At 44.4% G+C, this 15579-nt stretch overlaps 1 protein-coding gene across 1 annotated transcript; it reads left to right on the forward strand.

Moving 5' to 3' along the window:
• The first annotated feature begins 3767 nt into the window (after positions 1 to 3767).
• On the forward strand, positions 3768 to 13316 carry LOC127475883 (uncharacterized). Its single transcript, XM_051798077.1, has 3 exons — positions 3768 to 4381; positions 9698 to 11492; positions 13166 to 13316. Exons 2-3 carry the CDS (start codon positions 9826 to 9828, stop codon positions 13314 to 13316), a joined length of 1818 nt encoding a protein of 605 aa, XP_051654037.1. The 5' UTR covers positions 3768 to 4381; positions 9698 to 9825.
• The last annotated feature ends 2263 nt before the right edge of the window (positions 13317 to 15579 follow it).

Consider the following 15579-nt stretch of genomic DNA (forward strand, 5'->3'; position numbering starts at 1 on the left):
GGCCGCAGCAGCCATGATCGCCCGCGCCTTCAGCGGGTGCGTGACATCAGCGGCGGGGAGCGGGGCGGGAGGGACGGCGAGGAGGAGGAGGAGGAGGAAGGGATGGAGAGAGGGAGGGAGGGATGGAGGAGAGCGGAGGGAGGACGCGAGAGCCGGCGGAGGGAGGGAGGGAGCGAGGGACGGGAGAACAATGGGGCAGAGCCGGAGGATGGAGAGGGAGGGAGGGAGGGGGGGCCGCGCTCGGCGCGCGCCGCCAGGGGGCGGAGAGGAGCCGGCGGGAGCGGGGAAGGGAAATCCTGGGAATGGGCAGGGACTGAGGGGGCAGGGGGGGCACCTGGGACCGTCCGCAGGGTGGGCACGGACCGTCCGCAGGGTGGGCACGGAGCGCCGGCAGGGTGGGCACGGACCGTCAGCAGGCCCGGCACCCCCCGGCTCCCCGCCAGGCTTCGCGCCTCCTTCTCTTCCCCAGGCTGAGAAGGTTGGGGCTGTTCAGCCTGGAGAAGCGAAGGTTCCGTGGAGACCACGCAGCCCTGCCAGTAACAAAGGAAGCTGCGGACTGTGCACCAGTGACAGGACAAGGGGGAACGGGTACAAATTGAAGGAAGGGAGATTTAGGTTGGCTATACGGAAGAAATTCTTTACTGTGAGGGTGGTGAGACACTGGCACAGATTGCACAGGGAGGTTGTGGATGCTCCAACCCTGGCAGTGTTGGAAGCCAGGCTGGATAAGGCCTTGAGCAACCTGGGCTAGTGGGAGATGCCTGTGGCAGCAGGTGTTGGGAGTAGATGATATTTAAAGTCCATTCCAACCCGTTTACATTCTGTGATTCTATGGTAGACCTGTCCACAGCCCCTTCACTGCTCCACACGTCAGTCTTACATCCCAAATAAAACACTGGTCACACTACAGTACTTCTTCTGATGAAAAGTCATTGATCCTGTTCTGAACAGGCCCAGGCCTGGGGGAGAAAAGCGGAGTGTAGAGAGTTAAGGGGCAATTAAGGAAAAGCAGGACGGGCAGAGGTTCCCACACTCTGCTGCGCTCAAGCGAGAAGGCAGAGCCAGGCAAAGGAACTCCTCGTGGCAGGGCATGGCTGGGAACAGCCACTGTCCACCCACACTTTAACAAGACAGAGCTGCTAACAAAGGGATGTCCCTGCCTTTACAAGAGTCCTCATTAAAGCCTCCTGCAACTGCTGTGCTCCATGGCTGCGTTTTAATTTGATCTCTCTGCTCTGTCCCTTTTCTCTCGTGCAGATTTTTGGACTGCTTTTTAAGCCCACAGCTGTGAGCTGCCAGAGGGGAGACCAGGAACAGTTCTGGTTTCTGCATTGTGCCTCAGACAAGGAATGATGGGTTGGCCTCTGGGTAGGAAGGAGCACTGGCTCAGTGAGACTCAGGTACTTATTGCCTCTGCCAGCACTTCTTTCCCGCTGTGGTTGCTGAGCACAGGTGACCATCCATCACTGAGTGACGTTCTGGAGGTGATTGATGAAGCTGTCCAACTAAAATGACCATGTAAGTGCAGCAGGTTTTGAATCCAGACAGTATCCATTCATTTGCTTCCTTCAGTAAGAGAGGTCCATATGGCCCTTAGCAACCCTGAAAATCCCATGATTAGAGCAAGCTGGTCAAATTAATCTCTTTTCTAAGAACCAATAGGAGTGTTCTCAGGAAGTTGTATTTCTTTGAACATGAGTCTCTCATTCCTTTTATGTACAAATTCAGGGTTAGGGAAGAGGCTGGCTTGGCTGTAAGTCAGCTGTCAGTCACAACACAGTGACAGCACACACTGCAGTAGCAATACAGCTCCCCACGTATTCACCCTTTGGCACAGACATATAGAGCTGGTTCCAGAGCCTCTGCCACCTTTACCTTCCTTTGGTTTTACAAAAAATACTGAAGACTTCTCCTTTCCCTCACTGATGTACTAAAAGGTCTTCTCAGACTGGGGAAAAAAAAAAATCAAAGTGCAGAGATCAGATATGAGAATTTATGGAGAGATGTGAAGAGATCTGAAAGAGAAAAGGGAAGCAAAATATTTGATCAGCAAACTTCTCTGAAGCTGTCTAGTTAGAGCAGGATTCTTAAGATGTGGGGTTGTTCAGCTTTTATCTCAGAAAAAAGGAACCCTTGAACTCATCTTCAGGTTACATGGGGTCTGAGCTCAGCACACCCCTTGGGGGCACCTATTCAAAAATCTGTGAGCTGGTGCCCCTTGGAGTTGTGGAATCAGTTACTGTCAGTCTGTCTGCTCTGAAGTGGAGTTCAGCCTCTTCAAAGCCTCAGAGCACATCTGTGTCACTGTCCCACTTTGTTTGCTGAGATGTCTCAGAGTGACTCCTTGCACCATCTGACTCACTTCTCTGTGTGCAGGTGGACAGCTGTGCAGGTCCAGACTAGGAAGTGGAGTTACACTAAGTGCTGTGGTGGAAAAAGAAAGGAATACTTATTCCTGTTTGCCTTGACCATGGGAGGAATTCCCACACCTTGGAGGGGCTGCACTCAGTTTCATGAAATCCAGTTAACTTCCACTGATTCTCTCTCTTCCTGGAGAAGGAACTTAGGCTAGATATGCAAGTAAGGAACAACACAGATTTAGACCCAAACTGTCAGTATTAAAATCTGTGTCATTCTTGCATTAATTTGGTGGGGAGGTGGAAGAACAAAAGCTCCAGGTTGAGACACTGCAGTTTGGGGAGTTAGCACTGAAGTCTGAGAACTGCCACAGACAGGCTGAGTGCCAGCAAGCACTGGAATCAAGCTGATAAGAGAGCTGAAGAGGCTGTAGAAGCTGTCATTGTAGGCAGCTGAATATTTTGAGCAAATATCTGACAGCTGGGAGATGATTTGACAGCACTGAACACAGGAGAATTGGGATGCAAGGTGTTGTCAGTAAAGGTCTGGCATCTGAAAGCTGGGGGTGCCTCATGGGTGCTGAAGTCAGGACAGGGAGACAAACATGTGCCACCCACTTGCTGGGCAACTGCACTGCCAAGGCAGAGTTTCTGTAAGGCTGGATCAAGGAGGTCAGTTTTTATTGCCAGTGGATGGAGCTGGCATTACTCCTCTGCTTCTCCAGGCCTAGGCAGGACCTGTCTGCTGGTACCAGTGGGCTGTTTTTCCCTACTGGTGTACCAAAATGTTTAATCAGAAATGTTTGGCAACTTCTCCATTTGACTCATGCACTACGTGAAGTAAATATTTTACATCCTGCCAATCTAGTTTCCTGAATTTGAAATATGACTAGCAGAGGTGATTCCATATTTGCCTGTTAAGAATAAATAGTTCAAGAGGAAATATTTCATTGAATACCACAGGCCATGGCTGGCATTTGCAGGATTTCTTTACAATCAGCTGCTTTTCCATCAATGTCACTTCCATTTACAGAGAAAATTGTAATCTGGTGTCAGAAACAATGCCTAAAGAGGGCTGATGACCTTATCTACAATTCTGGTTGTGTGCCAGAATATCACAGCAACATTTTGAGACCCAGCCTCTCAGAACAATTTCTCTTTATAGTATACACAATACAGCCCTCGTTGAATATTTGGCTTCTAACAGTCTTACTCTTTTTGAATCAAATCTTGGTTCCCATTGATTGATTAACAACATAACAGAAGTGCTTTATCAGCTGGGTATTCTCTTTAAGTGTCACAAACAACAGGTAACAGGCAGGAAGAATTAGCTTATTAACACTCTTGCCCCTGAGAACTTAAAAATATTACTTAAAAATTAGAGGCAATGGAGTTTTCTCAGACTAGTGTTGCAAAGCAGTTTAAATTTAGTAGTAGAATGGCTAAGGCTTAAGTAAAAGGGTAAGGCCTAGAAAGCAACACATTACAGTAGTGAGCTAAGCAGCAGCCTTGTTCGTGGGAATAGAATGTACTGAAGAAGTAGAAACAATAATCAAAAGATTTAGTCAAGCATGTACGTAACGATTTGTACCTTAGATGTGGTAAGGGTCTGTTAAACAGTTTCTAGGGGGGTAGGACAACTTAAGCAGATTTATGATTAAAGTAGATGATTGTTAATTGTTATAAACTACTGCACCTGGGTTGCTATAGAAACTGTAATTGTTTTAGCCGTGAGAATACATGTAAACTTGTTTGTGTATAAAAGTTGAACTGAGAACGAGGGTCGTCGGAATCCTGACTTGGGGCGTTAGCCCGCAGGTTCCCGGGGCCCCGAATAAAGCACCCATAAACCGGCACTCTGTTGGTTTGTGTCTTTGTTTACGGGCAACAGTTTTGGCGACCCAGATGGGACTCCGGGGGTAGCTGGGCGGCTCACGAGCTGATCTACTCCATGCCGGCAACCAGGTGATTTCTGGGGAGACATCGACCCGTGCCCGACCCGCGCCCGCCGGACAACCCTCTAGGTAAGCCCGAAGGTGCTTTATTCTTTTAGGTTTGTTGGTTGGGAGCCTGCCTATAAGACGGGATAGTGAGTGTCCCGCTGGGTTGGGCTAAAGGTACCTTGGTTGGGAAGCCTAGGCGCTGGTCGTAAGACGCGGCGAAAGCTGCGCAGTACCAGCACTCGCCTCTCAGAGGGAGAATCGGCGAGTTGGTTTTGGTTTTGGTTTTGTTCTGGTTTATATTGTTGTGTTATCGTGCTGGTCGTTAAAAGTATTGTTTTGTGTTGTTGTGTTATTGTGAATTTGATGAATTTAGATTGTGGTGTGTGTGTGAGCCAGTAGCAAGCATGATGTCATTTAAAACCTTTAGAGCACTATCCTGCACAGAAAAAGATATCCCTAGCGATTCTCCGCTTGGTTGCTTGTTAAAACATTGGAAGGAAGGAAATTTTGGACAAGAGTTAAGCAAGAAACAGTTGATTGATTATTGTAATAATGTATGGCCTCAATATGAAACAGAAGGAATGCAGTGGCCCAGAAATGGATCACTGACTTTGGAAATTATAACCCCTTTGATGCGATATTTACGAGAGAATGAGAAGTGGGATGAAATACCGTATCTGGATTTGTTTTATTATTTAGAACAAAACACTGAATGGCAAAAGGAATGTGGTATCTTAGTGTTGAAAGAACTGGAACTGGAGGATGATAAATGTAAGAAATGTCAAGAGCGGAGTATAAAGATATTGAAAGGATTGGATGATAAACATGAGCAGAAAATACGGTTTTCAGAACCAGAGGAGGATGTGTCTTTGTTAGTCTCCCCCGGAGTAACTCCAAGTGCGCCCCCGAGAAATAGTCTCCCTTCACGTGCAAGGGCACAATCACACACCATGCCCCCGTTAGAATCATCCTCGGATGAGGAAGAAAAAGGGGGGTGGGAATGTGACAGAACTCCTCTAGCAGAACGGACTCGGAGAGGGCGAAGGGAGAGGGAAAGAAGACGGGGAGGGGGGAGGGAGACAGACGTTTCGCTCTCACCCCCTAGATTGATGGCTCCCTTGCGAGAAGCGGTTGGAGCAGGCAGGGGAAAAATCATGATAAAAGTTCCTTTTTCGCCTAATGATTTACTAATTTGGAAACAGTCAGCTGGGACATATAGAGAAAATCCTGAGCGGGTGGCTCGTGTTATAAAAATGGTTATAAAAACACAAGACCCGGACTGGAATGATTTACAGGTATTAATAGATACAATTTTAGATTCAACAGAAAAAGAAATGGTATTAAAGGTGATGGTGGAGAGAGCAAAGGAAAGGATTCGTACCCTGCCTCGGGCAGCGCGGGGGACGGTAAATGATTTTGTACCGCGGGAGGATCCCGATTGGGACGCTAATAACCCCGCAGATTATAAAAAGTTAAAAATTTACCAGGAATTATTGGTAGAGGGAATACGATGTGGCATTCCAAAAACGTTGAATTGGTCTAAGTTATATTCAGTAATGCAAGATAAGACTGAGTCCCCTTCTGCCTTTTTTAGAAAGGCTAAAGGAAACAGCTAGGAGGTATACAGATTTAGACGTGGAAGACGAGTCTGGAAAATTACAATTAGCATTGATCTTTATGGGACAATCACAAGAATATATTAGAAAGAAATTTCAAAAACTGGAAGGGAGAGAAACAAGAGATTTAGAGAAATTGTTAGAAGTGGCTTGGAAAGCATACAACAATCGGGAAAAGGAAAGTACTAAGAAACAACAAGCGAGCTTGTTGGCGCTTTTACAAGCTTCAGGAGAGAACAATGGGGCCGGTGGCCATAGAGGAAGAAGTCGTGGTAATAGGGGAAGGGGAGGAATGGGTAGAGGATTTAACAATCAGTCGGGATTTGGAAATCAATACGGGGGAGGACGTGGTAGAATAGGACCAAATCAGTGTGCTCTTTGTAAAGGACAAGGACATTGGAAAAACGAATGCCCATTAAATGCTGGAAATGGAATGAATCCTTGGAATCCTCAAAGCTTTGTGAATCCACAAAACCCTGTTGGTATGGGCACGCCACAGGGTGTCGCCCAAGCATTTATGTTAGGGAGTTGTGGAAGACAGAGTCGGCTAGATTCAGACTTAAAGGTTGTTTTGGAAGTAGAGGGGGAGCCGACGGAATTTAGAATAGATACTGGAGCTAGTTTTTCGGCAATGAATAAATTGATGGGGCCATTAAGTGATTCAACCGTACAAGTAGTGGGAGTTTCAGGACAGATAGAGGAAAGAACATTTCTGCGACCTCTAGATATCAAATTTAAGGGAAGAGAATTAGATCATCAATTTCTGTACATGCCTAACAGTCCTGAATGTTTATTAGGAAGGGATTTACTTTCAGCCTTGCAAGCTAAAATTATATTTGAAAAAGGGAGAGTCAAGATAGAAATTCCAGAAGAAAATTTAGCAAAAATTTTTGTTGTGAAAGAAGTGGAAAAGGAAGAAATACCCCAAGAGATTGAACAGGCTGTTGTACCCTGGGTGTGGGAGACCGGGGTTCCTGGGAAATCTAAAGCAGCCACCCCAGTTAGAATAGAATTAAAAGAAGGAGCACAACCTGTCAGAGTTAGGCAATACCCAATTAGTTTAGAAGCAAGAAAGGGAATAGCCCCTATGATTTCACAGTTCCTAACTCTAGGAATATTACAAGAATGTGAATCAGAATTTAACACCCCCATATTTCCGATAAAAAAACCAAATGGAAAATATAGATTAGTACAAGATTTGAGAGCAGTAAATCTTATTACAAAAGATATTCACCCGGTTGTAGCAAATCCTTATACCTTGCTAACATCTGTGTCTGAGAAGTTTCAGTGGTTTACTGTGGTTGATTTGAAAGATGCTTTCTTCTGCATACCACTGGCACGAGAAAGTTGGAAAATCTTTGCCTTTGAATGGGAAAGTCCGGAGACAGGACGAAAGAGACAGCTCGCTTGGACTCGATTACCACAAGGATTCAAATGCTCACCCACGATATTTGGTAATCAGTTAGCAAAGGAACTAGAGGAATGGAAGACTACTCAGGTAAAAGAATCTCCTTTTTCATATATAATACTGCAATATGTAGATGACATTTTCTTAGGAGCTACAGAACAGGGACTTTGTCGTCAGTTAACTATTGAACTGTTAAACATGCTGGGCCAAGCAGGCTACCGAGTCTCAAAAGAAAAAGCACAATTAGTAAAACGGAAAGTTATCTATCTGGGATGTGAAATTTCCCAAGGAGTCCGGCGCCTGGGAACAAATAGAATCCAAGCAATATGTGCTATACCTGTGCCTAGAAATAATCAAGAACTGAGATCTTTTCTAGGAATGGTCGGATGGTGCAGGCTGTGGATTCCTAACTTCGGACTGACTGCTCGACCACTGTATGAAGCAGCAAAGGAGTCCAAGCTAACCTGGGGGACAGAGCAAGAAAAAGCATTCCAGGAACTGAAGAAAGCCCTCCAGGAAGCACCTGCCCTGGGACTACCGGACCCAACCAAGGAATTTCAGCTCTATGTTTGTGAGAGACAGCGAATGGCCTTAGGAGTCCTCACTCAGCGTCTAGGATCCTGGAAGAGACCGGTTGGGTACTTCTCCAAACGGCTAGACGCAGTAAGTGGGGGATGGCCGGGGTGTCTCAGAGCTGTGGCAGCGACGGTCATTTTAATACAGGAAGCACGCAAATTGACTCTGGGAAAACACATGATAGTGTACGTGCCCCACATGGTCATAGCAGTTCTAGAGCAAAAAGGGGGGCATTGGCTCTCCTCCAGCCGCATGTTGCAATACCAGGCTTTGTTGAGAGAACAAGATGATGTTGAACTGAAAATTACTAACCATCTCAACCCAGCAGAATTCCTTAGGTCCACACAGGAAGAAGGCACCCTGGAGCATGACTGTGTAGAGACCATTGAACAAGTCTACGCGAGCAGAAGAGACTTGAAGGACGAACCGCTGACAGATCCTGACTGGGAGTTGTTCACCGACGGATCTAGCTTTGTGGAAAATGGCACCAGGTATGCTGGGTATGCAGTGGTCACTTTACAACAAGTGATAGAAGCGACTGCACTACCCCAAGGTACGTCTGCACAAAAGGCCGAGATATGGGCATTGGTGAGAGCTTTAATATTAAGCCAAGGACGGAGAGTTAACATATGGACTGACTCCAAATATGCTTTTGGGGTAGTTCATGTTCACGGAGCACTCTGGAAGGAGAGAGGACTTCTTACTTCTCAGGGGACAACGATTAAACATCGGGAAGAAATTTTACAATTGCTAGAGGCAATACATAAGCCCTCAGCAGTGGCAATAATGCATGTCAGAGGACACCAGGCTGATCCAGGACGAGAGTTTCAGGGAAATCGATACGCTGACCAAGCAGCCAGGAGGGCTGCGAAAGAGGTATGGACTCAAATGGTTCTTTTACCAACCCGGAATAATCCAGCAATAGCATTCATGGAAGAGAAACCGCATTATTCACCTGAAGATGAGAAATTAGCTGTGATGATGGAAGCAAAGAAAAATATCAGGGGGTGGTATATCACTCCTACGAGACAGGTAATTTTACCAGTCAGAATAATGAAAGCAGTGCTTGAGATGGAACACAACAAGTGCCACTGGGGTGCAGAAGCATTAGTGAAATTCTTGAAAAATGAAATTTTCTCAAACCAGATGTTAACACTAGCTAAAAGGGTGAATGCAATGTGTCCTATGTGTATAAAGAATAATCCAGTAGTCAGGAAGCAAGTACAAATGGGAAAACTACAAGTAGGACAGTTACCAGGAGACTATTGGCAAGTAGATTTTTCTGAGTTGCCTAAGGCCCAAACTTTTAAATATCTGCTAGTGTATGTTTGTACCTTCTCAGGGTGGCCAGAAGCTTTTCCATGTAGGACCAATCAGGCAAAAGAAGTAGTGAAAACCCTTCTGAAGGAAATCATCCCAAGATTTGGAGTTCCCCTAGGGTTGTCCTCTGATCGAGGACCGCACTTTACAGCAGGGATAGTCCAAGATGTGTCAGCTGTATTAGGGATAACATGGAATCTCCATACACCATGGAGACCGCAGTCTAGTGGACAAGTAGAAAGAATGAATCAGACATTAAAAGGTCAATTGAAGAAGATCTGTCAGGAAGCCAAAATCCAGTGGCCCCAAGCAGTACCCCTCGCTCTGCTGAGAGTTAGGATTAAACCAAGGGAAAGAATAGGAGTAAGTCCATACGAAATATTGTATGGCAAGCCCTATCATGCGGCTACTTACCAAGGGGATCCTCATGTAGTGGGTGATCAGGCAGTATTTAACTATGTGTTATCTTTGAATAAGACCCTCACAGCCCTCAGAGGAGCGCTGCAGTGGAATCGGCCTCTGCCCCTGGAGAATCCGGTTCATGACATTTCTCCAGGAGACCAAGTCTATGTGAAGAACTGGTCAGTGGAACCATTAAAGGGAACATGGGACGGTCCTCGCCAGGTGATAATGACCACTTATACGGCGGTGAAAGTCGAGGGAATCGACAATTGGATCCATTACACCCGAGTCAAGAAGGTTCCAGTCTCATGGTCGGTAGAACCTCACTCACCTACAAAGATGGTATTTCGAGCCAACAATTGAAGATTGTGGTATTCCTGGGGTTGATAAGTTTAGCAGAGACCACCGTGAGAATTGAAACCCCAGATCCTTATTTGTTTGTACCAGAACACACTGATGTAAACTTAACTTGTCTGTTTTCAGATGACCAGGGAGCTGAATTAAGAGATGTCCACGTCAAGTGGAGACGGAGAGATCAAGATCGAATCATAACAGAAGGAGTGACAACAGTTTGGGATGCGACACAACAAAAGGGTTATACCGTCCTGCAGGTACCTGAGGTGTCTAAAACCGTAGAAGGGACATACATGTGTGTAGTTTGGATTCAAAGGAGTTTTGATTATAGGTATGTAGAAATACACATGATAAACACAACTCGGGAAATAATGACTAAGGTACAAGTTATACCCCCTAGGAAAACTCGACATGTGAGAGATCTGCAGATTCCGAATAGAGAAATAGAACAGGAAAATTTAATTGTGGGCCTAATTCGAGATTTTGGGAAAGTACAAAACGTTACTAAAATTACTGCATGTCTCCCTATGCCTCATGCAGCAGGAGACCCAATTCCATGGGGAATAATTCCAGTGCCAGAAATACCCAAAATGTTTAAGAATATTACAAGGAATTGCAAATTTGTAACCATCACATGGAGCGAAACGGTAGATGTATGTTTATTAAGTGACAAAATGATGAAGAAGCAATGTGAACAGATGCCGGGATATTTCCGATGGGTAGTAATTGGGACATGGGTAACAAGTGAAACAATTAATGAATTAAAAGGATACTGTTTAGTTACAAATTCAACACACCCATGCTCTAAAGTTCCGGCTTCAGTAAAACGAGAAAAACAAGAAGAGGTCTGTCAAAATATTACCAGTTCTACAACCATGGAAGAATGGCAAACAATTTGGGGACCCAGCCTGCTAGAGACATATAGTTATATTGGAAAGGTACAGTGGTGCATTCACTGGAAGGGGAAAAAGAATCAAACTTATTCTACAGGAAATAGAGGGAATCATAATTGGAGGACAGAAACACATACAAAAGAGGATTGGAATTGTACCCGAATATATACATGTGATACCCCAGACGATGAAATAGGCTTAATGCCAGTCAAAGCCCTCCTGCAGTTAGGATGTGAGTGTCGAGGATATAACCATACTATTAAAGGACATGTGAAAAACATTGATTGTCACACTACTACAGTTAGAAGTCCCGGAAACCTAGTATGGGTCATGGGACATGGTCAATGGACCACCCACATGCCACTAGACGGTCCGGTTGTACCTGTCACACTAGGGATACCTACTCTTTGTCCACTCTGGAGAAAAGAGAAGTTAACACCAGCAGAGATGCGACCACGGGAGAAAAGAGAAGTTAGTAATGACATTAATGACCTGGAACTAACAGATTGGCATGAGCCATCAGCAGGAGTTAAATTCGGATGGGCACTAGAATCTTTGTTTGCCCCAATTTCAACATATCGAAATAGAGAAATATTGTTCAAACTGATGAGCCAGACCGAAAGGTTAGCAGCAGTTACTAAGAAAGGATTTAAAGATCTAAATTTACAATTACAAGCCACCTCTAGAATGACCATACAAAACCGCATGGCATTAGACCTGATATTACTCAAAGAACATGGAGTTTGCGGTTACCTGCATGCAAAGGATGAGCATTGTTGTGTACACATCCCAAATGTCACTCAAGAAGTAGAGAAAGATATTAATCAATTAGAACAAATTGATGAGAATGTTCATAAACTGCAGAAAGAAGCGGAACACAATTGGATAGGACAATTATTCAGCTCCCTAGGTCTCCATGTGTCAGGATGGATATCTTCTGTTATCCAGTACGGAATATTGATTGTAATAATTGTTGTCATAGCCATAACTGTTTACAAGTGTCTTTTAGGAATGATTGTAAAAGAAGGTCAACATACGAGACGAATCATGAAAGCTATAACAAGAAAAGAAGTAATCTCACCGCAAAATGGATCACCTCCTATCCATCAAGAAACTGCAACCTGAAGATTGCTGTATTTGAGCATCCTTGCAAGCAAAGCCTGAAGAATGCTCAAAAGGGGGGACTGTTGCAAAGCAGTTTAAATTTAGTAGTAGAATGGCTAAGGCTTAAGTAAAAGGGTAAGGCCTAGAAAGCAACACATTACAGTAGTGAGCTAAGCAGCAGCCTTGTTCGTGGGAATAGAATGTACTGAAGAAGTAGAAACAATAATCAAAAGATTTAGTCAAGCATGTACGTAACGATTTGTACCTTAGATGTGGTAAGGGTCTGTTAAACAGTTTCTAGGGGGGTAGGACAACTTAAGCAGATTTATGATTAAAGTAGATGATTGTTAATTGTTATAAACTACTGCACCTGGGTTGCTATAGAAACTGTAATTGTTTTAGCCGTGAGAATACATGTAAACTTGTTTGTGTATAAAAGTTGAACTGAGAACGAGGGTCGTCGGAATCCTGACTTGGGGCGTTAGCCCGCAGGTTCCCGGGGCCCCGAATAAAGCACCCATAAACCGGCACTCTGTTGGTTTGTGTCTTTGTTTACGGGCAACACTAGCTTAATTAGGTATGGCACAGAAGATACCTGATTTTTTTTTAGTGCCTTTTCGCTAATCTTTTTTTTTTCTGTGATAAAAAGTTAAACAACAAAACAAACCTCAGAAAACTTGGGGAAATGTTTCTATAAGCAAGGATCTTCCTTTGAAATTTTCCAGGTGCTAAAGGACCTCACCTCATAAAAGTTTTAGTGGTTTAATTTTACACAGTCTGAACGCTCTTGCTCTACTTCAACAGAACTCCTACCAGATTATGAATTAGGCATGGCCATAACTCTGCCAGATGAACCAAACTGCACTTACCTCAAACACATTAATGCCTTATTTGTTTCGTTTACAACACACGTACTACCCTCAGAGACATTGGTCAGGAAGTTTTAAGGACAGGCAAGGAATACTCCACTTGAAAAACAGTATCCCTTGGTACAAATCACAACCTCAAATGGTGTGTGCAGGTGAAAGCAGCCAAATTCAGCTGTTGTTTGCAACTATAAAGCCAAAGTATCTGTTCTCCCGAAGTTATTGCCAAAATTAAATAATCCCCTGCACTGGTTCGCACAGAACCGACTCACTGTGAATTCACGGGATCGAACGCGTGTTTCCAGGTGCTGCCCTGCTGTTTCCAGGGACGGCACCAGGAGCTCGGATGCCAAGGCCAGTGTGTTCCATGGCATTTGCAGGTCTCCTTACTCCACCGAGTGGCCGGTCATCCCACTGCACGCCTGTCCCAGCCCAGGGAATCCACAGCAAGAAAAGCAATACACAAACCAGAGATGAATGAATAGTATGGGATAAAGTCTGCTTTCTCCCTCTTCCAACGAGTCCCACAGTCCTCCGAATGCCCTGGGGCCGAACCTCTCTTTGGCACATCCCAGAAGCCTCCCTGCTGCCTTAGGGAAGGGACAGCACCTGTCCACTTTTCTCTTGAGGAGCTCTGAGCAGTTGGGCAGAATTACACTGCCCTCAGATTACAACATGCAAGGGCATCTGTCTACCTCTTGAAAGCAATGGGATGTTTAAAACTCCAAAAGCCAGTGTAGTAGCTACAGCCAAGCTATTTTCAACTTCTATCCCCAAAAGAACTGTCGAGTGACACACAGACATTCCTCTCTGGATCTAAGCAAACCACAGTAACAGACCTAAGCCACAAATTCTTGGAGACCATTTTTGCCTTTTTTTCCCTTCCTCCATTTATTAAAAAATAAATGATTCATCTAGAAAATCACCTAGCAGCTGTAACAGACTGAGAATGCACCAGCCAGTGTATTTTCTTTAGCCTAACTCACCCATAACACAGCATATGAACTGTTCAAAGTTCTCTCTTACTTCTTCAAATAAAGTTTCTACAAGTTTCATTTATTTTGTCCTATCCAAGATGGACTACACAACCTCTGAATAAACACATTCCATCTGCAGTTTTACTACAGCTGACTACAGGAATGTAATTCCCAGATACTGCTGTATTTAGCAAGGAGAAGTGGGACAGAATAATAAAATTAGAACATCATATACCACACTGATGCTAATGCCAAAGAGTGATCACTTGTGTCTCCAAACAGACTGTGTGAGATGAGTCCCAACTGGCTGAGTAGTGGAAGATAAAGGACAGAACAAAAATATTTATACAGGAGAATGTAAGTGCAGCATCACTGTCACTGTGACCATCCATGGACCAAGTTGGCTGTGGGGCTAATGGTGCTGAACAGGCTGTTTCAAAGACACACTGCAACCAGCTTGTAGAGAAACAGCCCTGAAAAGGACACTCTAGGAACAGAGAAGCAATTAGAAAAGCACCTTAACCAGGCTGGTTCTAACAGCCTTTATAATTGCCTTTGCAAATGACTGTGGTAGGCATTATCAGATCTACTGACTGCAGCTTGCAGATGGAATTATTCCAGCTGTCTCTTAGGCTTGGATGATTCACAGCATTTTCAAACAGCCACAGCCCTAGTCAGAACAGTATCTACCTATAAACCCACTGCATTAGGCCATTCATACTAACACACCTCTAGTCCTGCAGGTATATCCAACATAGTTCTGCCTACCTCAATCACCAATCACAAAGAAAAAAGATCCCCCCCAAGCAGTGACCAAATGACATTTGTTCCTCCATAAGAGCTGCAACTGCTCTTTAACTACCAAATGTATTATACAGCAAATGCCAAAAACAGGTTCAGAGAAAGCTTGTGAGGGTGAACTCTGCTCTATTCAAATTCTTACTGTTCCTTCATTGCTGTGGGCCAGATAAATTATTCCTTTCCTGAATCCCTCCTGGAAAAACCATTAATATATCTGAGACTTCAGAACTGACATACACAGATTGTGCTGCCATACATCAGAATATTTACAGGATAAGAGACACAACATGACCATGAAGAAGTGCTCTGAGATTTCCATCTTGCCTCTGTACACAGACATTCTCCTTCTGTTGTGGCTTTGAAAGAAACTTCTAGATTTCTTTCTCTGGCTTAGAAAAGGCAGATTGGTATAGGAAGCCAAAACTGCTCTTGCTGAAGCAGCAGTGGTGAATTATTGATTTTTAACGCAGATTTGTTTCTATGAAAATTATCTTCAACTGATGGTGAGCAAAATAAGTCAGTGGCTGTCAGGCTACCTATGCAGTCAAAGCCTGCAGCTGCAGAGGATGAAATACAAGTGTTGGGCTGTTTTCTCTTGACTGACCCAGCATCTGTAAAAAATCTTATTAATATTTAGAACGACTCACTCTAATGGATTTGCCAAGTGCCATTTCCCTTATCTGGAAATGACACACTGCATGAAATCCAAATGGACAAAGTATGTCACTGCTAATCAGATACACACAGCAGGACTTGAACTCCTTTCAAAGCAACTCATTTCTTACAGCGTCTGCTGGACAGGTGACCTACCTTTGTGATGATCTAGAGCTGTGGCACACCAGTGACAAAGCCTCTGGTGAGATAAAAGGAATCCTCCTTGATATTAAAGGACATCTGCTTTTTGCTGCTTGCATTTGAATGGACACTATTTAAAGGCCTGTCTCCATGGGCAAGTATTTTTA

The sequence above is a fragment of the Manacus candei genome, unplaced genomic scaffold (genome assembly GCF_025592945.1).
Source record: "Manacus candei isolate 608988 ecotype Guabito, Panama unplaced genomic scaffold, ASM2559294v1 h1tg000047l, whole genome shotgun sequence".
In the NCBI taxonomy this organism is placed as follows: Eukaryota; Metazoa; Chordata; class Aves; order Passeriformes; family Pipridae; genus Manacus; species Manacus candei.